At 30.9% G+C, this 25,852-nt stretch overlaps 1 protein-coding gene and 1 long non-coding RNA gene across 2 annotated transcripts in view; one reads left to right on the forward strand and one right to left on the reverse strand.

Moving 5' to 3' along the window:
* Positions 1-25,852, forward strand: part of LOC133548964 (uncharacterized) — an 86,288-nt gene that overhangs the window by 17,447 nt on the left and 42,989 nt on the right. Inside the window, exon 2 of the long non-coding RNA XR_009806010.1 lies at positions 18,259-18,503. This is a non-coding gene — a long non-coding RNA (uncharacterized LOC133548964). The remainder of the gene's footprint in view (positions 1-18,258; positions 18,504-25,852) is intronic.
* On the reverse strand, positions 493-24,645 carry gsc (goosecoid). Its single transcript, XM_061893936.1, has 3 exons — positions 24,188-24,645; positions 18,238-18,491; positions 493-2,320 (listed from the first exon to the last, which is right to left on the reverse strand). Exons 1-3 carry the CDS (start codon positions 24,501-24,503, stop codon positions 2,174-2,176), a joined length of 717 nt encoding a protein of 238 aa, XP_061749920.1. The 5' UTR covers positions 24,504-24,645; the 3' UTR covers positions 493-2,173.

Genomic DNA, 25,852 nt, shown 5'->3' on the forward strand with positions numbered 1-25,852 from the left:
TATTTGAAAGACTTGGTCTTCACTTGTTTAAATAAATTCATTTATTTTTTTACTTTGCTTCTTCTAACTTTCAGAAAGACAATTTTAGAGGAAAAATACAACCTTAAAAATGATTTTAGAATTTTTAAACACATATACCTTTTTACCTTTATATTCCTTCCTCTTCTTTCCTGACTATTTAAGTCAATGTTCAAGTATTTTTTTTATTGTAAAGAATAATAAATACATTTTAATTCATTTCTTCATTTTAGCTTCTGTTTTTTCGACGAAGAATATTTGTTAAATATATCTTCAAACTTATTATGATTAAAATTCAAAAAAATGATTCTGGCAAATGTAGAAAAATCTGTAGAATCAAATTTAAATCTTATTTCTTTAAAAATTTTAGTTCTGGAAAATCTAGAAGAAATAATGATTTGTCTTTGTTAGAAATATAGCTTGGTCCAATTTGTTTTGTTTTCGAACAAAGTGCACATTGGATTTTAACCTATTTAAAACATGTCATCAACATTCTAAAATTAATCTTAATCAGGAAAAATTACTAATGATGTTCCATATATTCTTTTTTTAATTTTTTCAAAAAGATTCAAATTAGCTAGTTTTTCTTCTCTTTTTTTCGGTAGAATTTTGAATTTTAATGAGTCGAAATTGAAGATAAACTATTAGGGCTGTGAATCTTTGGGTGTCCCACAATTCGATTCAATATCGATTCTTAGGGTCACGATTCGATAATGTATCGATTTTTTCGATTCGATTTGATTCTCGATTTAAAAACGATATTTTTCCGATTCAAAACGATTCTGTATTCATTCAATACATAAATTTCAGCAGCGTCTACCCCAGTCTGCTGACATTATAGCAGAGTAGTAGATCTAAAAAAAAAAAAAAAAAGCTTTTATAATTGTAAAGGACAATGCTTTATCAACTGATTGCAATAATGTAAATTTGTTTTAACTATTAAACGAACCAAAAATATGAGTTATTTTATCTTTGTGAAAACATTGGACACAGTGTGTTGTCCAGCTTATGAGATGCCATGCAAGTGTAAGCCACTGTGACACTATTGTTCTTTTTTATTATTTTCATAAATGTCTAATGATAATGTCAGTGAGGGATTTTTAATCACTGCTATGCTGAAATTATAACTAATATTGATACTGTTGTTGATAATATTCATTTTTGTTTCACTACTTTTGGTTTGTTCTGTGTGGTGTTTGTGTCTCCTCTCAATTGCTCTGTTTATTGCAGTTCTGAGTGTTGCTGGCTCAGGTTCCGTTTTGGAATTGGATTGCATTGTTATGGTATTGCTGTGTAGTGGTTTGTTGGATTGATTAAAAAAAAAAGTGTTTGAAATAAAAAAAAATAAAAAATCGATTTGTTAAAAATGAGAATCGATTCTGAATCACACAACGTAAACGACTCGATTCGTATTCGAATCGATTTTTTCCCACACCCCTATAAACTACGTTTCAAAAAATGTTTCCTCTTTCAAACCGTTCAATTAAGTGTTTTTTTCATCCTTTATTCTCTACAAAAAACCTTCCGTAGAAGGAAAAAAAAACGTTCGACGGAATGACATACAGAAATACCCCCTTTTTTTGTTTGATATTTATCTGTTTCCATATATATTCATTGTGAGAAATCATTAAGATGACCAGTGTTTCCACAAAGATAAATATAATTAATTATTAATAATAACATAGAGTTAAAGGTAAATTGAGCAAATTGGCTATTTCTGGCAATTTATTTAAGTGTGTATCAAACTGGTAGCCCTTCGTAGTTCTTGCTTTCAAAAAGGTTGGTGACTACTGATATAGACTGAACCAAACTTGTTCAGTATCGTGGCCATTGATTGGCTCAGGCTCAGTCAGCGTTACTACATCAGAATAATAATGTTAAAAATGTCCTTAAAAGGTTGTCAACAACTCTTTTTAAGCTCGAGCTATGAAAATAATGTAATTATGATGAAGAATTTCTATACTTTGTGGGAATGAATTCAACACTTGAACACTTTAGGTGGCTTCTTATGGAATACTTATACATAACAGTATATGTTTTGTAACAATTTACAGTACATATACATGATAGTGTATGTCTTGTGTAATATTTCACAGTGCACATACATGATAGTGTGTGTGTATTGTAATATTTTACAGTGCATGTTGTGTACTAATCAGCTGTCGGACTCCACTTCACTTTTACTGTGTTGGTTTTTCCCCGCGGGGGTTTTGCTTGTTTTGTTCCACGTGTTCTCTGACGGCTCCTCAGAAGAACATCTTTTCTGCCTCCTCCATTTGGCGCGTCTGTTTTTGAACCAAACCTGACACAAAAAAACAAAAAGTAAGAAAAAAAAGGGACTTCACCACATTTGACAATATCTCATGGTGTTTTTACTTGAGCCTCAGCTGAAAGATCTAATATGACCAGCTAATTATTGAAATGTATTCACAGCTGAGCGACACTTAAACTAAAAGAAGACACTCGATTATTGCAGTAAAAAACTGGCAGCTCAGGCACCACAACTTTACCGTAAAAATAACAGTTAAACGTTTTTTCTGATAATTTACAGTAATGCATTGTAAAAACAACAGATTTTACAATTTAAAAAAATGGCAGCTCAATCCAGAATTTTACCATAAAAATTATACTTATATTGTTTTTCTATTTATTGACAGTAATGCACTGTAAAAACGACATTTGATTTTATAGTAAAAAACTGTCAGCACAATCCAGAATTGAATCAGAAAAATAACAACGGTACTATTTTTACCATAAACAGATTTTATTATGAAAAAACTTGCAGCTCAATCCACAATTTTACCACAAAAATCCAGTGGTACTGTTTTTTTATTTACAGGAATGCACTGAAATAATGACAATAGATTTTTCTGTGAAAAAAAAGTCAGGACGTTAAATAATTTTATCATAAAAATCACATTGGCAGTATCTTCCCATTTACATGTAAAAACAATAATTGTAATTTTTGGGGTGAAAACAATGTCAGTTCAATCCAGAACTGTACCATAATAATAACAGTAGTACCATTTTTCTGTTTATTTATACTATTGAACTGTAAAAAAAATTATATATATGTATATATATATATATATATATATATATATATATATATATATATATATATATATATATATATACACATATATATATATATATATATATATATATATATATATACACATATATATATATATATATATATATATATATATATATATATATATATATATATATATATATATATATATATATATATATACATATATATTTAAAACTGTCAGCTCAGTTGCCAGAATTTGATCATAAATAACAATGTTTTTCCATTTACAGTAATTCACTGTAAAAACAACAGATTTTACAATAAAGAAAAATGAGCATGCTAGTCCACAATTTGATCATAAAAAAAACAATGGTACCGTTTTTATATTTATTTACAGTAATTCACTATAAAAACGACCATAGTAAAAAATGTCACCACAACCCATAATTGTATCATAAAAATAACAAATGTACTGTTTTTCGATTTACGATATTTAATTATAAAATAAAATGTGGCAGCTCAATCCGGAATTTCACCATAAAAATAACAGTAGTACCAATTTTTATATTTATAGTAATAAATTGTAAAAACAAAATACAATAGATAAACATACATATATGTATACATACATACATTTATTTATATATGTATATATATATATATATATATAGTATGTTTATGTATATATACATATACATACACATAAACGCACATATATATATATTCATATACTCACACTTAAATATAAACACACATATATAAAAACATATATATACACATATATGTAAACGCACATATATACAAACATATCTATAGATACACGTATGTATATATATATATATATATATATATATATATATATATATATATATATATAAACACACATATATATTTATATATACACACACATATTTATATATACACACACATTTATATACATATACATACATATATAATCGCACATATATATATTTATATATAAACACACATATATACATACATATACACATATATATATATATTCATATACACACACATATATACACATTTGTATATATTCATATACTCACACTTATATATAAACACACATATATAAAAACATATATATACACACATATATGTAAACGCACATATATAGATACACGTGTGTATATATATATTTATATATACACACACATATTAATATATACACACACATTTATATATATATACATACATATATAATCACACATATATATATATTTATATATAAACACACATATATACATACATATGTGTATTAGGGACGGCGTGGTGCAGTGGGGAGAGTGGCCGTGCGCAACCCGAGGGTCACTGGTTCAAATCCCACCTAGAACCAACCTCGTCACGTCCGTTGTGTCCTTGAGCAAGACACTTCACCCTTGCTCCTGATGGGTGCTGGTTGGCGCCTTGCATGGCAGCTCCCTCCATCAGTGTGTGAATGTGTGTGTGAATGTGGAAGTAGTGTCAAAGTGCTTTGAGTACCTTGAAGGTAGAAAAGCGCTATACAAGTACAACCCATTTATTTATTTATTATATATATATATACACATATATACATGTATGCACACATCTCTAATATATATACATACATACATATATATATATATACATATACATACATACACACACACACACAATAATAACATATAATTGTTATTATGTCTGTTAATGCAACGTTAGCGCATTAATGCACGTGATGAATAAAAATAAATGATTGCGTTACCGTAAATAAAAGAAGATTAATCAAAGTGTTTGTTTTGACCGCAAGTGTGATGATAGTTTGAGTGATGTGCTCTGGGCCTTTCAAAGCAAACTACCACGGAACTTTAGATAAAACTGAAGTAATTAGTTAGAATTGCAGAGACAACTTTATCATCGGCGCACATCAAGTTTAAAATCGCATCTTCAAAGCGAAACATGAACGTGAGGATAGCGCCGCTAGCATGAATGCTACATGGAAAGCAAAAAGGACAACAAACTATGCTGGCTGCGTTCACCACAGATCAATTACAAATCGTACTTGGGACTCTGTGAAGACCGAGTGTTGCATGATGTCGTTCAAGTCGCCATCTTGTACAAAGAACAGATCAGTGCTGTTATTTGAAAAAGTAAAGAAGCTCGTTTGTAATTAGATGAAGCCCAGCAGAAAAGACCGACAGTAACCTCTCGTCAACACACTGACTGCTCATCAAGGCACCTTCTCTCTCTCTCTCTCTCTCTCTCTCTCTCTCTCAAATCATATATTGCTGCCTTTGCATCTGTCAATGTTTATTTTTGTATGCACATTAAATCAACAAAATATCCTGACTTTGGAACAATGTTCACAGACTCTAGTGCGGGGGTCACCAACCTTTTTGAAACCAGGAGCTACTCCTTGGGTACTGATTAATGCCAAGGGCTACCAGTTTGATACACACTTAAATAAATTGTATTTCTGTCCGTCATTCCGTCGTACATTTTTTTTCCTTTTACGAAAGGTTTTTTGTAGAGAATAAATGATGAAAAAAACACTTAATTGATCGGTTTAAAAGAGGAGAAAACAATGAAAATTTAATTTTGAAACAGTTTATCTTCAATTTTGACTCTTTAAAATTCAAAATCCCACCGAAAAAAAGAAGACAAAAACTTACTAATTCGAATCTTTTTGAAAAAATTAAAAAAATAATTTATGGAACATCATTAGTAATTTTTCCTGAATAAGATTATTTTTTAGAATTTTGATGACATGTTTTAAATAGGTTAAAATCCAATCTGCACTTTGTTAGAATATATAACAAATTGGACCAAGCTATATTTCTAACAAAGACAAATCATTATTTCTTCTAGATTTTCCAGAACGAAGATTTTAAAAGAAATTCAAAAGACTTTGAAATAAGATTTAAATTTGATTCTACAGATTTTCTAGATTTGCCAGAATAATGTTTTTGAATTTTAATCATAATAAGTTTGAAGAAATATTTCACAAATATTCTTCGTCGAAAAATCAGAAGCTAAATTAAGAATTAAATTAAAATGTATTTATTATTCTTTACAATGAAAAAAAAAAGATTACTTGACCATTGATTTAAATTGTCAGGAAAGAAGAGGAAGGAATTTAAAAGGTAAAAAGGTATATGTGTTTAAAAATCCTAAAATCATTTTCAAGGTTGTATTTTTTCTCAAAAATTTTCTTTCTGAAAGTTATAAGAAGCAAAGTAAAAAAATAAATGAATTTATGTAAACAAGTGAAGACCAAGTCTTTCAAATATTTTCTTGGATTTTCAAATTCTATTTGAGTTTTGTCTCTCTTAGAATTAAAAATGTCCAGCAAAGCGAGACCAGCTTGCTAGTAAATAAATACAATTTAAAAAATAGAGGCAGCTCACTGGTAAGTGCTGCTATTTGAGCTATTTTTAGAACAGGCCAGCGGGCGACTCATCTGGTCCTTACGGGCGACCTGGTGCCCGCGGGCCCCGCCTTGGTGTCGTGTTTGGCTCTCTATTCGATGCAAAGGATTTTGCGTACTGGGACTATGATTTCAGTCCGAACTAATTCACCGGTCCTCATATGGAAGGTCCTTGTTTCCTTTTTGATATCTCAAGAAGTATAGAAATAAAAGAGCACACACACACATACATACATACATACACGTGTACGCACACACACACACACACACACACACTAAAAGCTTCACAATAATAGAGCGACACGTCACATCTGGTCCAAATGCATCAACAAAATGAAAAATGCTTTACCTTTGTTTAAACAAGTGGTTGAAGTAAGAAAGAGTAAATACAGATGTAAATGCTGCACTATGTCAACTTGTTTATTACATGATCTACTCATATACTGTACATCTGCACCTGGTTTGCTACATTATCACAAAGATTTTCACAATGTGCCCTTCCTTCTTTACTGTACTTACTGTATCTAAGTTTTGAGCAAATCAATGACTTTCAGTTCAGTACAAGATTTAAAAAATGTTCCTGTTTGACATTCTGATGACCAAATTGCATTTGTATTAAAAACTTGGGGTATTTTCTTAAGCAAGCAAGCTAATAACCTGTGATTATTCATAATTAATTACAGTTACGGAGTGTGATCAATCTGATTAAAAAATGAATCACATACATATGGAGATATATATAATATATATATATATATATATATATATATATATATATATATATATATATATATATATATATATATGGGCTTCACGGTGGCAGAGGGGTTTGTGCGTCTGCCTCACAATACGAAGTTCCTGCAGTCCTGGGTTCAAATCCAGGCTCGGGACCTTTCTGTGTGGAGTTTGCATGTTCTCCCCGTGAATGCGTGGGTTCCCTCCGGGTACTCCGGCTTCCTCCCACCTCCAAAGACATGCACCTGAGGATAGGTTGATTGGCAACACTAAATGGTCCCTAGTGTGTGAATGTGAGTGTGACTGTTGTCTGTCTATCTGTGTTGGCCCTGCGATGAAGTGGCGACTTGTCCAGGGTGTACCCCGCCTTCCGCCCGATTGTAGCTGAGATAGGCGCCAGCGCCCCCCGCGACCCCAAAAGGGAATAAGCGGTAGAAAATGGATGGATGGAGATATATATATATATATATATATATATATATATATATATATATATATATATATATATATATATATATACACATAAACACGCATATACCCACTTATATATACACATATATACATACATACATATATATATATATATATATACACAAATATATATTATATATATACATACATACACACACACACACACATGTGTATATACACACACACACATATATATATACACGCACACACAACATACATACATATATACACATACATATGTATATCTATCCATCCATCCATTTCCTACCGCTTATTCCCTTTTGGGGTGGCGGGGGGCGCTGGCGCCTATCTTAGCTACAATCAGGCGGAAGGCGGGGTACCCCCTGGACAAGTTGCTACCTCATCGCAGGGCCAACACAGATAAACAGACAACATTCACACTCACATTCACACACTAGGGCCAATTTAGTGTTGCTAATCAACCTATCCCCAGGTGCATGTCTTTGGAAGTGGGAGGGGCCTATCCCCAGGTGCACGCTTTGGAAGTGGGAGGAAGCCGGAGTACCCGGAGGGAACCCACGCATTCACGGGGAGAACATGCAAACTCCACACAGAAAGGTCCCGAGCCTGGATTTGAACCCAGGACTGCAGGACCTTCGTATTGTGAGGCAGACGCACTAACCCCTCTGCCACCGTGAAACCATATATATATATATATATATATATATATATATATATATATATATATATATATATATATATATATATATATATATATATATATATATATATATATATATATATATATACATATATATACTTACACACATCCATATATACACATACATACACATATATAAACATGCATATGTATGTGAATGTATGTGTGTATGTATATATGTGTGTTTATACACACATATATACATACGCATATACACACATATATATAAACATTGTATACATGTATGTATGTACATACGTGTATATATAAAGGTGTATATATGTATGTATGTATGTGTATATACATATATACACATTTATAGAGTATGTACGTATGCATATTTATAGGAGAGTTGCATATGATGTCACGTAGTTTTTTCTTCTTTGCGGCTTAATTCACACAAGGTCAAGCAGCATGAGCATAACATTAAAACAAGTGAGAGTGAGTGTCGCGTTTGAGCAGAAAATACCGTATATTTGTTCTGTTCTGTTCCTGAGTGTTCCAGTGGTTCAAATAGAGAGATAGGAACAAACTTTCAAAGAGTCCCGAAATAAGTGATAACAAAGTCAGGAAAAAAACCTAAAGTGCGTCAAAGGAAATGGCTCTTAAAAATATCACTTTCCTCATCTTGTGGAAAAAAAAATCGGACCATACTTGTGTCTGCAGTTATCACTTTGGAAAATGTTTGTTTCAACTTTTGAATTGTTTGAGAAACTTTCTGTGATGCAATCAAGTTTATTCTCCATATCCTTCTCAATATTAGTAGTGTTTGAGAGCAGAATTTGACTTAAAAAAAGACAAGAGATTGCATTAGTTTGTGTTCTTTTGTGGTTGCTATGCCTAAATAGAACTAAGAAGACCTGCTTGTGCAAATAAACTAACGTCACGTTAAGTCCTAGTAATAAATATTGTGATTGTCGGTCCAGTACACCTTATTTGTCAAGTGCTTTATTCCACACGGGTGACCACATTACAGCGTCTTTGGTGATATTTGGTGGCATCAAGAAAATATCCTTGGTGGTATTAATAAACTAGAGCAGGGGTCACCAACACGGGGCCCGCGGGCACCAGGTCGCCCGTAAGGACCAGATGAGTCGCCCGCTGGCCTGTTCTAAAAATAGCTCAAATAGCAGCACTTACCAGTGAGCTGCCTCTATTTTTTAAATTGTATTTATTTACTAGCAAGCTGGTCTCGCTTTGCTGGACATTTTTAATTCTAAGAGAGACAAAACTCAAATAGAATTTGAAAATCCAAGAAAATATTTTAACGACTTGGTCTTCACTTGTTTAATTTTTTTACTTTGCTTCTTATAACTTTCAGAAAGACAATTTTAGAGAAAAAATACAACCTTAAAAATGATTTTAAGATTTTTAAACACATGCCTTTTTACCTTTTAAATTCCTTCCTCTTCTTTCCTGACAATTTAAATCAATGTTCAAGTTTTTTTTTTTTTATTATTGTAAAGAATAATAAATACATTTTAATTTAATTCTTCATTTTAGCTTCTGTTTTTTAGACAAAGAATATTTGTGAAATATTTCTTCAAACTTATTATGATTAAAATTCCCCAAAAATTTTCTGGCAAATCTAAAAAACCTGTAGAATCAAATTTAAATCTTATTTCAAAGTATTTTGAATTTCTTTTAAAATGTTTGTTCTGGAAAATCTAGAAGAAATAATGATTTGTCTTTGTTAGAAATATAGCTTGGTCCAATATGTTATATATTCTAACAAAGTGCAGATTGGATTTTAATCTATTTAAAACATGTCATGAAAATTCTAAAATTAATCTTAATCAGGAAAAATGACTAATGATGTTCCATAAATTATTTTTAATTTTTTTCAAAAAGATTTGAATTAGGTAGTTTTTTTCTTAATTTTTTGGGGTTGAATTTTGAATTTTAAAGAGTCGAAATTGAAAATAAAATTTCATTTTTTTCTTGTTTTCCCCTCTTTTAAACCATTCAATTAAGTGTTTTTTCATCATTTATTCTCTACAAAAAACCTTCTGTAAAAGGAAAAAAAATGTACGACGGAATGACAGACAGAAATACATATATTTTTATACATAAAGATTCATTAATTAAAAGGTAAATTGAACAAATTGGCTATTTCTGGCAATTTATTTAAGTGTGTATCAAACTTCACATTAATCAGTAGCCAAGAAGTAGCTCTTGCTTTCAAAAAGCTTGGTGACCCCTGAACTAGATGAATAAATCTTGTAGGTTCAACAGCATATATTGAATCTTGATATTGCTAGCAAAGATTTGTGATAAACAACAGAGACATAAACAGCTCACTATAGAAAGTAAATATGAACTTCACAACATAAAAACAACTGCAGACATGAATTGTAGATGACACTAATATTTGTTGAAGGAAATCAACTGAAAACAAACTTATCTTTTTCCTTATAAGCGTCACAATCACACACTCTTATGTTCCTTAGCAATGCACCCATTAATCCACTTTTTATTTTATGGTTTGATGCTTGATTTGTGGACCCCTCAGATGTAAAGACATGATGTTCCTCCAATCTTGTCTTCTCTAAATACCTTGAGTGTCAACTGTCAAGTAGGGATGCACCGATTCATCGGTAACCCAATATATTCGGCCGAATATGGCAAAAAAGCCACATTCGGCCTTCGGTGGAATGAGTTAAAAACAAGGCCGAATAGTGGCGTGTGACGTTGGGATATGTTGTGTACCTGTATAAGTGTATGAGGTTACAAGCACACACTTATTGAGATTTAGTGGGGCCTCTGTTTACATTATTAGTCTGTTGTGTAGGCTACCTGTATAAGTGTATGAGGTTACATGCACACACTTATTGAGATTTAGTGGGGCCTCTGTTTACATTATTAGCCTGTTGTGTAGGCTACCTGTATAAGTGTATGAGGTTACAAGCACACACTTATTGAGATTTACTTGAGCCTTCTGTTTACATTATTAGCCTGTTGTGTAGGCTACCTGTATAAGTGTATGAGGTTACAAGCACACACTTATTGAGATTTACTTGAGCCTTCTGTTTACATTATTAGCATATCTACTGTGGCTAAGCAGACTTTTGCCAAAAGGACAATAATTCATTTGTTGTGGGTTTATCCACTTTAATGCACTTTATTATTTTTTTTGGAATGCATGTTTTGTTTGAAGGCCTAATATAAATGAAAAATGTTGTGCTTTTTTTGAAAAGCAAAGGCTACTGGAATATTAAAAAAATGTCAATATTCAATAAAAAATTACTTTATTTGAAAAACATGTCTAAATATTTATTCTAGGCTATTTATGCAATATTAAAAAAATTGTGAAAATCGGCATTCATTATTCGGTATTCGGACTTCGGCCAAGCTTTTACATTTTATTCGGCTTCGGCCACAAATTTTCATTTCGGTGCATCCCTACTGTCAAGTGAAGTGAGGTAGCAGTAACTTCTTGGTCAGAACAAATGCTTTAAATCTTTTAAAAATATATATATTTCTTAAGAATGTAAAAATCCACCCCATCCTATTTAAACATTTTTTTTTCATGATTGCTTTTGTATTTTCTTTTTCAACCTTTCAAATTAAGATTAAATCTGCACTGATGCAGGTAAAAATGTTCCAGTTCCATTCACACATTTAAAAAACACTTTAAGACCAATGTCTTGAAAGAAATATGTCACTTTTGAATCAACATTGTAGTTAATACTATGATTAATGTTAATTAAAAATTAAGCATGAGATATAAATTATATTAGAAGTACAATTGTTTGTATATATTGTATATATAATTAGTGCAACGGTCTAATATGTACACAGGGATATTTCACATGCCTCGACTGTGTTTAAAATTGAACTACGTTCCTGTTGTTTATAATGTTTATAATGTGTATTTATAATAAGTTGTGCAAAGGACATTTTAAAATTTTCAAAAGTTTATTTTGTACTTGAAATTATTTACAGGGTTAGGCGCAATAAGTCTTTAACTTCAGCCTAAACCCTTTCGGTCTGCAACATTTTTTATTTTCAATCTATGAATGTACAACTGTTTGTTTACAAGAAAACAAGAAAAAAATAAAGAGTAGCCTAATGCGTATTAGACCAGGGGTCAGCAACCTTTTTGAAACCAAGAGCTACTTCTTGGGTACTGATTAATGCCAAGGGCTACCAGTTTGATACACACTTAAATAAATTGCCAGAAATAACCAATTTGCTCATTTTACCTTTAACTCTGTTATTATTAATAAAACTAGCTAAGTCGAATCTTTTTGAAAAAAAATTTAAAAATTTATGGAACATCATTAGTATTTTTTCCTGATTTAGATTAATTTTAGAATTTTGATGACATGTTTTAAATAGGTTAAAATCCAATCTGCACTTTGTTAGAATATATAACAAATTGGACCAAGCTATATTTCTAACAAAGACAAATCATTATTTTTTTCTAGATTTTCCAGAACAAAAATTTAAAAATAAATTCTAAAGACTTTGAAATAAGATTTAAATTTGATTCTACAGATTTTCTAGATTTGCCAGAATATTTTTTTTTTAATTTCAATCATAATGAGTTTGAAGAAATATTTCACAAATATTCTTTGTCGAAAAAACAGAAGCTAAAATGAAGATTTAAATTAAAATGTATTTATTATTCTTTACAATAAAAAACATCTATTTACTTGAACATTGATTTAAATCTTCAGGAAGGAAGAGGAAGGAATTTAAAAGGTAAATGTGTTTAAAAATCCTAAAAATAATTTTTAAGGTTGTATTTTTTCTCTAAAATTGTCTTTCTGAAAGTTATAAGAAGGGAAGTAAAAAAATAAATTTATTTAAAGAAGTGAAGACCAAGTCTTTAAAATATTTTCTTGGATTTTCAAATTCTATTTAAGTTTTGTCTCTCTTAGAATTAAAAATGTCCAGCAAAGCGAGACCAGCTTGCTAGTAAATAAATACAATTTAAAAAATAGAGGCAGCTCACTGGTAAGTGCTGCTATTTGAGCTATTTTTAGAACGGGTGCGGGCCCCGGGTTGGTGACCCCTGGTTTAGACCATAGCCTGAAACCTGGATGTGCCTCTAGGTCACATGATTGCAACAAAACTATAGCAAATGTTTTATTTAACACCTTAAATATGTGCATTTTATTTCAGTTACATCAATTATTATTAATCACTATTTCATTCAGTTTTGAGGAAATAGAATCTAAAAGTTGTTCATGTTCACTTTCTCAGGATGTCTAATTGATTAATTCAAATATATGTGTATGTGTATACAATCATTAAGTACATGCTATTTCATTTATAGGAAATATAATCTAAAAAGTGTAAACATTTACTCTCTCATACGTCCATGGAATGTTGTTTTTGTCATGTTTATTTAATATTTTCAAAAATATTTCTTCAGAGTGTAAAAATCCAATCCATCCTGTTTTTTTTTTTCTTCCATTATCGCTTTTATATTTGTGTCTGAACCAAGGGTGTCCAAAGTGTGGCCCGGGGGCCATTTGTGGCCCGCAGCACATCATTCTAAAAATACTAAAATATACATATATATTTTTTTAAACATTAAAAAGTGCAATAAAAGAGCAAATTGGTGAAATGCAACGAGAAAAAGTTGCATTGTTGACTCTAATAACACCATTTTTTAAATAATTTCTCAAAAAATAATAATGAATCAAAATCAATGTTGCTATAAATTATTGATTGATATAAGGACAAAAAGGACATAAATATAACAAACATAAAAACATGAAAAATATGAAAATTTGAAAAAAATATTTCCATACTAATTATATACTAATACTAATCTATTGATTGTTATTATAAATATACTAAACCAATTACAGTATACATTATCTGAAGCTGATATAGAGATTTAAAATAAATAAAAAATAAAATAAAAAGCATAACCTTTTTATGAGTGGGACACTTTTGGATCCCCAAGGATTTTAGTGGAATTTAATAACTGTCTTTGCTAAAAAACAAAACAAAAAAAAACAATCTAATTAATTTTGCTATGAATTATTGACCTATTTAGGGATCAAATAACTTCATTTTTTTTTTTTTTTCAAAATCTTTTTGTGAAAAATATTGTATATTTTGTATTTTGCCTCAAAAAATAGGGTTTCGACAAAAAGCTCGTAAAAAGTATAAAAAATAATTCAGTAGAATTACCAATTCTAGGGTTTTATGAAAAAAATAATATATGACTTATTTTGAACCTTGTTTAAGACTGAAACCCTTCTGGGTCCCTGAGACCTAACTTGAGGGAGCCCCAACAGTTAAAAAACAAAAAGTGTATATTGAATTGGTTTTGAAAATGAAAAAATATCAACTTGGCCCCCAAGTGCTTTGATTTTTCAGTGTGCGGCCCTCAGTGGAAAAAGTTTGGACACCCCTGGTCCAAACCTTTCAAAATAAGAATAAATCTGCACGGATTCAAGTAAACAAACAGTAGACCACTGCTTGAAAACCGGAAGTGCCTCTAGGTCACGTGATTGCAACCCACCTGTAGCCAATGATTTATTCAACACTTTGAATATGTACATTTTATTTCATTTACACCTATTATGTATCACCATTTCATTCAATTTTGAGGAAATTTAATTTTAAAGGTGTTAAGGTTCACTTTCTCAGGATGTCTAATGATAAAATAATTAAGTACACCAGGTTTAATTTGGGAGAAATATATAATAAAAAGTGTAAACATTTACTATCCATGGAATGTTGTTTTTGTCATGTTTATTTCATCTTTTCAAAAATATATATTTCTTAATAGTTTAAAAATCCACTCCATCCTTTTAAAAAAATAAAATAGTAATGATGCCTTTTATATTTGCCTCTAAACCTTTCAAAATAAGATTAAATCTGCACGATTGAGGTGAAAACAAACAGCAGAAGTTCCCGGATGTGCCTCTAGGTCACGTGATTGCAACCCAACTATAAAAAATGTTTTATTTAACACTTTAAAGATGTATATTTGATTTCATGTCCACCTATTATTGATCACTATTTAATTGAACAATTACATTTTTGAGGAAATATAATCTAAAAAGTGTGAACGTGAATTACCATGAATTGATGAACAATTTATTGGGGTGTTACCATTTAGTGGTCAATTGTTGGGAATATGTACTGTACTATGCAAGTTTCAATCAATCAATCAAACGTTCACTTTCTCAGGACGTCTAATGGAATAACCCAATGGTTTTGAACCTTTTTTCAGTGATGTACCCCCTGTGAACATGTTTTTAATTCAAGTACCTAATTAGAGCAAAGCATTTTTGGTTGAAAAAAAGGGATAAAGAAGTAAAATACAGCACTATGTCATCAGTTTCTGATTTATTAAATTGTATAACAGTGCAAAATATTGCTCATTTGTAGTGGTCTTTCTTGAACTATTTGGAAAAAAAGATAAAAATAGCTAAAAAGTTGTTGAAAAAGAAACAAGTGATTCAATTCTAAATAAAGATTTCTCCACATAGAAGTAATCATCAACTTAAAGTGCTCTCTTTGGGGATTGTAATAGAGTCAGCAACTTCATTCTAAACATTTTTTCACAAAAAAATAAATATTTAACATCAATATTTATGGAACATGTCCACAATAAAATCTAGCTGTCAACACTGAATATTGCATTGTTGCATTTCTTTTCACACTTTATTAACTTACATTCATATTTTCTTGATGTATTATTCAATAAATATATTTATAAATTATTTTTGAATTGTTGCTATTTTTAGAATATTTTTAAAATATCTCACGTACCCCTTGGCATACCTTCAAGTACCCCCAGGGGTCCGCGTACCCCCATTTGAGAACCACTGGAATAACCAATAGCAAATGTTTTATTCATCACTTTAAATATGCTCATTTGATGTCATGTACACCTTTTATTCATCACTATTTCATTAAATTAACAATTAAATTGAGGCAATACAATCTAAAAAGTGTGAACGTTCACTTTCTCGGGACGTCTAATCGATTAAATTAAATGCGTACGTCATCACATAAACTCATTACGTACACACGATTTAATTAGTTTTTTCATTTTTATTTCATCGGTTGATTGGAATTTATTTGTATGTCAAATACTTTTACTATTTATCTCACATGAAAGAATATTCCGATTGAACGTGTTAATATATATTCGTTAAATTGACTAAATTAAATAGATACATGTGTATGGTTTTTTTAAATGAAACATCGAAATATTGATAATTTGTTTACAATTGTTTTGAAAGATATGAAATATAATAATTGTATAATTTTTATTTTATCGATTGATTCGAATTTATTTGTCCATCAAATACTTTTATCATTTATTTCACATAAAAAAATATTCTAATCGAACGTATTTTTATTTATTCGTTAAATTGACTACATTAAATAAAAAAAATGTGTATTGTTTTTTTAAACGAAACATCGAAATATTGATAAATTGTTTACAATTGTTTGGAAAGATATGAAATGTAATAATTGCATCATTTTTATTTTATCGATTGATTCGAAGTTATTGGTCCGTCAAATACTTTTATTATTTATTTCACATAAAAAATATTCTAATTGAACGAATTATTATTTGTTCCTTCAATTGACTACATTAAATAAAAAAATGTATTGTTTTTTTAAATGAAACATCGAAATATTGATCAATTGTTTACAATTATTTTGAAAGTTATCCATCCATTCATTTCTACCACTTATTCCCTTTTGGGGTCGCGGGGGGCGCTGGCGCCTATCTCAGCTACAATCGGGCGGAAGGCGGGGTACACCCTGGACAAGTCGCTACGTCATCGCAGGTTTTGAAAGATATGAAATGTACTAATTGTATCATTTTTATTTTATCGATTGATTCGAATTTATGTCCGTCAAATACTTTTATTTATTTCACATAAAAAAATATTCTAATTGAACGTATTATTATTTATTCGTTAAATTGACTACATTAAATAAAGATATGTATTGTTTTTTTAAATGAAACATCGAAATATTGAGAAATTGTTTTACAATTGTTTTGAAAGATATGAAATGTAATAATTGTATCATTTTTATTTTATCGATTGATTCGAATTTGTCCGTCAAATACTTTTATTATTTATTTCACATAAAAAAATATTCTAATTGAACGTATTATTATTTATTCGTTAAATTGACGACAGTAAATAAAGAAATGTGAATTGTTTTTTTAAATAAAACATCGAAATGTTGATAATTGTTTTACGATTGTTTTGAAAGATATGAAATGTAATAATTGTATCATTTTTATTTTATCGATTGATTGGAATTTATGTCCGTCAAATACTTGTATTATTTATTTCACATAAAAAAATATTCTAATTGAACGTATTATTTATTCGTTAAATTGACTACATTAAATAAATAAATGTGTATTGTTTTTTTAAATGAAACATCGAAATATTGAGAAATTGTTTTACAATTGTTTTGAAAGATATGAAATGTAATAATTGTATCATTTTTATTTTATCGACTGATTCGAATATATTGGTCCGTCAAATACTTTTATTATTTATTTCACATAAAAAGAATATTCTAATTGAACGTATTATTATTTATTCGTTAAATTGACTACATTAAATAAAAACATGTGAATTGTTTTTTTAAATACGACTTCGAAATGTTGATAATTGTTTTACATTTGTTTTGAAAGATATGAAATGTAATAATTGCATCATTTTTATTTTATCAATTGATTCGAATTTATTTGTCCGTCAAATACTTTTATTGCCATAAATAAATATTCTAATTGAACATATTATTATTTATTCGTTAAATTGACTACATTAAATAAAGAAATGTGTATTGTTTTTTTGAAACGAAACATCGAAATGTTGATAATTGTTTTGAAAGATATGAAATGTAATAATTGCGGGGGTTTATTCTGACCTCCACCTTCTCCTCCCGGAGGTGCACCTTGCGGGCCAGCTGCTCGCGGGTCCCGACATCCGGGTACTTGGTCTCCTGGAAGAGCCCCTCCAGGGCCTCCAGCTGCTCGTCGGTGAAGATGGTCCTGTGTCGCCGCTTCCTGCGACAGTGCAGCTGGTTGAGGAGCTGCAGCTCGCTGCGGGACAAACTGCTCATGTTGACGTAGGACATCAGCTGCTGCGGGACCGGAGACACCAGCACCGAACCCTCGTAGCCTGCGTGATCAGGTATGAACACATCATCATCATTAATATTATTATTAGTAATATTACTAGGCTCGTCCAAGTGACTTTTTAGAAGCCTCCAGATCAAAACAAACATTTATTTGGATTCATAAACAAATATTTCGTTTTGTTCAATGGGAATTATTTTAGTATCAATACCCCAAAAGGGACAAGCGGTAGAAAATGGTTGGGTTTAAGTCTGGAAGATGACTGGAAACTAACAATATCAGATAATATAATTTGGAAATTCCAGGATGATGTGTATTTTTTTTTCCTTAAAAAGTTTGTCTTGGAAATATTTCATGGTAATAAAGGTTTGTATTTCTTAGCAACAAAATATTCAAATACGCCCAAGAGCCATTTTGAATTTTCCTTATTTAAGAAACAACAGGGGTCACCAACCTTTTTGAAACCAAGAGCTATTCTAATGCCAAGGGCTACCAGTTTGATACACACTTAAATGAATTGCCAGAAATAGCCAATTTGCTTAATTTACCTTTAATAAAAAAAATTATATATATATAAAAAATGGGTATTTCTGTCTGTCATTCCGTCGTACATTTTTTTCCTTTTACAGAAGGTTTTTTTTGTAGCGAATAAATGATGAAAAAAAAAACACTTAATTGAATGGTTTAAAAGAGGAGAAAACACATTTAAATTTAAGTTTGGAAACACAGTTTATCTTCAATTTTGACTCTTTAAAATTCAAAATTCTCCACGAAAAAATGAAGAGAAAAACTAGCTAATTCGAATCTTTTTGAAAAAAAAAAAAAAAAAAAGAATTTATGGAACATCATTAGTAATTTTTCCTGATTAAGATTCATTTTAGAATTTTGTTTAAAATAGGTTAAAATCCAATCTGCATTCTGTTAGAATATATAACAAATTGGACCAAGCTATATTTCTAACAAAGACAAATCATTATTTTTTCCAGATTATCCAGAACAACAATTTTAAAATAAATTCAAAAGACTTTGAAATAAGATTTAAATTTGATTGTACAGATTTTCTAGATGTGCCAGAATATTTTTTGGGGAATTTTAATCCTAATAGATTTGAAGAAATATTTCACAAATATTCTTTGTCGAAAAAACACAAGCTAAAATGAAGAATAAAATGAAAATGTATTTATTATTCTTTACAATAAAAAAAAAAAATTGACTTGAACATTGATTTAAATTGTCAGGAAAGAAGAGGAAGGGATTTCAAAGGTAAAAAGGTATATGTGTTTAAAAATCCTAAAATCATTTTTAAAGTTGTATTTTTCTGTAAAATTGTCTTTCTGAAAGTCATAAGAAGCAAAGTAAAAAAATGTAACCAAGTGAAGACCAAGTCTTTCAAATATTTTCTTGGATTTTCAAATTCTATTTGAGTTTTGTCTCTCTTAGAATTAAAAATGTCCAGCAAAGCGAGACCAGCTTGCTAGTAAATAAATACAATTTAAAAAATAGAGGCAGCTCACTGGTAAGTGCTGCTATTTGAGCTATTTTTAGAACAGGCCAGCGGGCGACTCATCTGGTCCTTACGGGCGACCTGGTGCCCGCGGGCCCCGTGTTGGTGACCCCTGCTCCGGAAAAAGACGAAAAAATATCGCAATAAAGTTTAACTTTATTGATTAACGTGGACTTAACCTCTAAAGCAGGGTTTGTGTATCACAACTGTGTAAAAAAAATGTTTTAGAACCAGCTGAAAATAAAGTTCTACGTTGAAATATTCCAGTTATGGAACAAAATGTTTTTATTATTTTACTGTTTTACTGTTAATAATTCAATTAGTATTAATATAGTGCAGTATCCTTTTTGGGCGGAATTTGTTGCTGTTAATTGTCTTTGTATTTTGAAATGTGTTTATTGATTAGTTGTATTTTGAAATATATTTATTTATAATAGAGTGGGAATTATTTGATTTTGTATGGTAGTATTTGGAAATGTTTTTTTTTATTTAAGAGTTTAATTTGTGAAAGTTTTATTAAGTATGTACTTTAACATGTTTTAATTCATTATAGGTATTTTAATTGTTATTTAATATAGCCCATCCATCAATCCGTTTTCTACCGCTTATTCCCTTTTGGGGTCGCGGGCGCCTATCTCAGCTACAATCGGGCGGAAGGCGGGGTACACCCTGGACAAGTCGCCACCTCATCACAGGGCCAACACAGATAGACAGACAACATTCACACACTTGGGACCATTTAGTGTTGCCAATTAACCTATATTTAGTATAGCTTTATTTGGAAATATTTCTATTTAGTATAGTTGTATTTGGAAATATTTTAGTTGTCTTATAAAATATTTTATATAGAATAGTTGCAATTTAAAATGTTTTATTTAGTAAAGTTGTAATTTTTTTTAAATATTTAGTTTAAGTTTAATTTTGCAGTGTTTTTATTTAATATAGCTGTATTTTGAAATGTTTTTATTATTAGGTATAAATGTTTTAGTTAGTATAATTGTAGTTGTTAATGTTATGTTTGGAATACATGTGAATGTTTGTATTCAGTATAGTTGTATTTTGATATGTTTTTATTAGGATAGTTATATTTGAAAAATGTGTCATTTAGTATAGTTGTATTTTGAAATGTTTTCATTTAATATATTTGTATTTTAAAATACTTGTATTTATCTGTTGTATTTTGGAATGCTTTAGTTAGAATAGTTGTATTATGAAATATTTAGTGTATTTTTAATTTAAAATGTTTTACTCACTATAGTTGTAATTTTAAAAGGTTTTTGTTAGTTGGATTTTTAAACGTTATTTAGTGTTGTTCTGATTTCAAATGTTTTTACCATGAATTGATTAAAGTAGACCCCGACTTAAACAAGTTGAAAAACTTATTGGGGTGTTACCATTGAGTGGTCAATTGTACGGAATAATAAGCGGTAGAAAATGGATGGATGGATGTACTGAACTGTGCAATCTACTAATAAAAGTTTCAATCAATCAATTTATAAAGTATTTTAAGCATGTTTTAATTTAGTATAGTTGTATTTTAAAAAGTTTTCATTTAGCATGGTTGTATTTTGAAATCATTTAATTTAGTATAGTATATGAAATGTTTTAATTTAGTATATTTGTGTTTTGAAATACTTGTATTCATTAGTTGTATTTTGAAATGTTATAGTTAGTATAGTAGTTGTGTTATGAAATGTTTTATTTTGTATGTTTGTAATTTCTAATGTTTTATTCACTGCAATTGTAATTTTGAAATGTTTTTTTTAGTTAGTTGGATTTTAAAACGTTATATTTAGTACAGTTGGGATTTCAAATGTTAGTTTTAAGTATGTTTTATTTTGAAAAGTGCGGACCAATCACATTGCATTAGCACAGGGGTGTCCAAAGTGCGGCCCGGGGGCCATTTGTGGCCCGCAGGTCATTTTTTAACGGCCCCACGGCACATTTTAAAAATACAATTGAAAACAATGAAAAACATAAAAAGTGGTATAAAAGAGCAAACAGGTGAAATGTAACAAGAACATGTTGCAGGCAGTTTCTTTCTTAAAAAAACAGCAACTAGTGAATCAAAATCAATTATGAATTATTGACTTATTCAAGGCTCCAATTACGTCACATTAAATATTCCACTTTGAGATATTTTTGTGGGCAAATGTTGCATATTTTGTGTTTGCCATATAAAAAACCGAGCTGTTTTTTTTTCAAAGAATGACCTAAAACGAACAAACAAAAACATAAACTAAAAAAAACCAACTTATAATTGACGAATAGATCTGAAGTTGACCTCGAGACCATTGTGTTGAAAGTAAACAGTAAAAGAACATTTTTTTAATTTATTTTTAACACTTTTGGATCCGTGTGTTTTGTTTTTAAGTGTCGTTGCACAAAAAATAACAGTGAGTTAAAATCAATGGTGTTATGAGTTGTGGACTTTTTTACGGCTCCAATTATTATTCTACTTAAAAATTTTATTGGGTGAAAATATTGCATTTTTTTTTTCATAAAAAACGTGTTTTTCTTTGACAAAAACAGCATACAACTTAAATCTTTAAAAACGTCATATTGACGGATAGACCTAATATTGATCTAGATATTTAAAACTTGAATAATAATACTGAATAACGACACATTTTTAACAGTTTTGGGGTCCAGCCTGAGTGGAGGCCTAAATGTATATTTTTTACACATACATGTACTGTGTTGGCCCTGCGATGAGGGGGGCGACTTGTCCAGGGTGTACCCTGCCTTCCGCCCGATTGTAGCTGAGATAGGTGCCAGCGCCCCCCGCGACCCCGAAAGGGAATAAGTGGTAGGAAATGGATGGATGGATAGAGCACAAACACACACACACACTTTACTTTATTTTACTAGTACCATTTAAGAAGGATAAGTAAATATTTCATATTTTATCTAATTTATATACAGCAAATAACGCATGGATGGATGGATATTGTTTTGTTTTTAAAATAAATGGCCCCAGTGTGCGGCCCTCAGTGGAAAAAGTTTGGACACCCCTGCATTAGCATATGACAAAATATCTATATTTTCTGGGCTATTAAAAAAGAAGACAGTGCGTAAATGCAAATATTTATACAGGAAAGTGAGAATTTGGGACGCAAAACGGGAATTTGGGGGAAGTTTCAAATAAGTTTTGAAATAATTGAGAAATGTAGAATAGAAGATGAATTATTGTACACATTTTGCATTAATTTCTTTCTTATAAACTGGTGAGGAAAATGTGGAATTCTAAAAAAAAAAAAAAAAAGGTGAACATTTTGTGACTCAATTTCTTATAAACGGGTGAGGAAAATGTAGAATTAAAAAAAAAAAAAAAAAAGGTGAACATTTTGTGACTCAATTTCTTTCTTATAAACGGGTGAGGAAAATGTAGAATTAAAAAAAAAAAAAAAAGGTGAACATTTTGTGACTCAATTTCTTTCTTATAAACGGGTGAGGAAAATGTAGAATTAAAAAAAAAAAAAAAGGTGAACATTTTGTGACTCAATTTCTTTCTTATAAACGGGTGAGGAAAATGTAGAATTAAAAAAAAAAAAAAAAAAGGTGAACATTTTGTGACTCAATTTCTTTCTTATAAACGGGTGAGGAAAATGTAGAATTGAAAAAAAAAAAAAAAAAGTGGAACATTTTGTGACTCAATTTCTTTCTTATAAACGGGTGAGGAAAATGTAGAATTAAAAAAAAAAAAAAAGGTGAACATTTTGTGACTCAATTTCTTTCTTATAAACGGGTGAGGAAAATGTAGAATTAAAAAAAAAAAAAAAAAAGGTGAACATTTTGTGACTCAATTTCTTTCTTATAAACGGGTGAGGAAAATGTAGAATTAAAAAAAAAAAAAAAAAAGGTGAACATTTTGTGACTCAATTTCTTTCTTATAAACGGGTGAGGAAAATGTAGAATTAAAAAAAAAAAAAAAAAAAAGTGGAACATTTTGTGACTCAATTTCTTTCTTATAAACTGGTGAGGAAAATGTAGAATTAAAAAAAAAAAAAAGGTGAACATTTTGTGACTCAATTTCTTATAAACGGGTGAGGAAAATGTAGAATTAAAAAAAAAAAAAAAAAAGGTGAACATTTTGTGACTCAATTTCTTTCTTATAAACGGGTGAGGAAAATGTAGAATTAAAAAAAAAAAAAAAAAAAGTGGAACATTTTGTGACTCAATCGCGCTCGGGGTGATGTGAAAGTGAAAGTGAAAGTGAAAGTGTGGAGTGTTACCTGCGGGCGGCATGCAGGGACAGTGTTGCGGGCCCAGGCCGTGCACGGCGCCGCAGCAAGCCGGCAGTCCGTGCATGTGTCCGTAGTACAAGCCGTTGTAGGCCAGCCTGCTGCCGCCCACAGACGGGACTCCGGCCAGCGGGGGTCCGCCACAGGTGGCCGCGTACAGTCCGTTGTAGTCGGCGGCGTAGACGGCGTCGTTGGCGGGTAGCACCAGCGGGCCGCTCCGGTGCAGCAGCAGCGGCTCCTTGCAGCTGCTCGGCCGGCCGGACAAGATTCTGTCGATGCTGAACATCCCGGCGGGCATCACGATCATTCACCGGCAACAACAACAACAACAACAACAAGGGGGGTGACGTCAGCGAGTAAAAAAAAATAAATAAATAATTGTAAAGCCGAACAGAAAGTGAGAAGAACTACAAGGTCGTCATGGCGACTTGACGCTGCTTGGTCTTCAATGTGGACTCAAGTGGACCATCAGTCCCGAGCAGGGCGGCTTTTATAGGCTGATGACGTCACCAGGAGCGCGCTGCTGTTTGTCTCGCACACACACACACATCTGTGCGCGCGCGTGTGTGTGTGTGTGTGTGTGTGTATTCGCAATTAAGTCAATTAAGATAACCCGCAGGGTTTACTGTCTGTCAGCCACACCTGACTGATCGCAACTGTAAATGTTTCTTGTCATTTGTATCATTTATATATATAGCACACACACACACACACACACACACACACACACACACACACACACACACACACACACACACACACACACACACACACACACACACACACACACACACACACCACACCTTTTACTTGATTTTACTTTTACCATTTAATAAAGATAAGTAAATAGTTAATATTTTGTATCATTTATATATAGCACACAGGGCACAACACACACACACACACACACACACACACACACACACACACACACACACACACACACACACACACACACACACCACCTTTTACTTGATTTTACTTTTACCATTTAATAAAGATAAGTAAATAGTTAATATTTTGTATCATTTATATATAGCACACAGGGCACAACACACACACACACACTCACACACACACACACACACACACACACACACACACACACACACACACACACCACACCTTTTACTTGATTTTACTTTTACCATTTAATAAAGATAAGTAAATAGTTAATATTTTGTATCATTTATATATAGCACACAGGGCACAACACACACACACACACTCACACACACACACACACACACACACACACACACACACACACACACACACACACACACCACACCTTTTACTTGATTTTACTTTTACCATTTAATAAAGATAAGTAAATAGTTAATATTTTGTATCATTTATATATAGCACACAGGGCACAACACACACACACACACACACACACACACACGCACACACCACACCTTTTACTTGATTTTACTTTTACCATTTAATAAAGATAAGTAAATAGTTAATATTTTGTATCATTTATATATAGCACACAGGGCACAACACACACACACACACACACACACACACACACACACACACACACACACACACACACACACCACCTTTTACTTGATTTTACTTTTACCATTTAATAAAGATAAGTAAATAGTTAATATTTTGTATCATTTATATATAGCACACAGGGCA

The sequence above is a fragment of the Nerophis ophidion genome, linkage group LG03 (assembly GCF_033978795.1).
Source record: "Nerophis ophidion isolate RoL-2023_Sa linkage group LG03, RoL_Noph_v1.0, whole genome shotgun sequence".
Taxonomy (NCBI): Eukaryota; Metazoa; Chordata; class Actinopteri; order Syngnathiformes; family Syngnathidae; genus Nerophis; species Nerophis ophidion.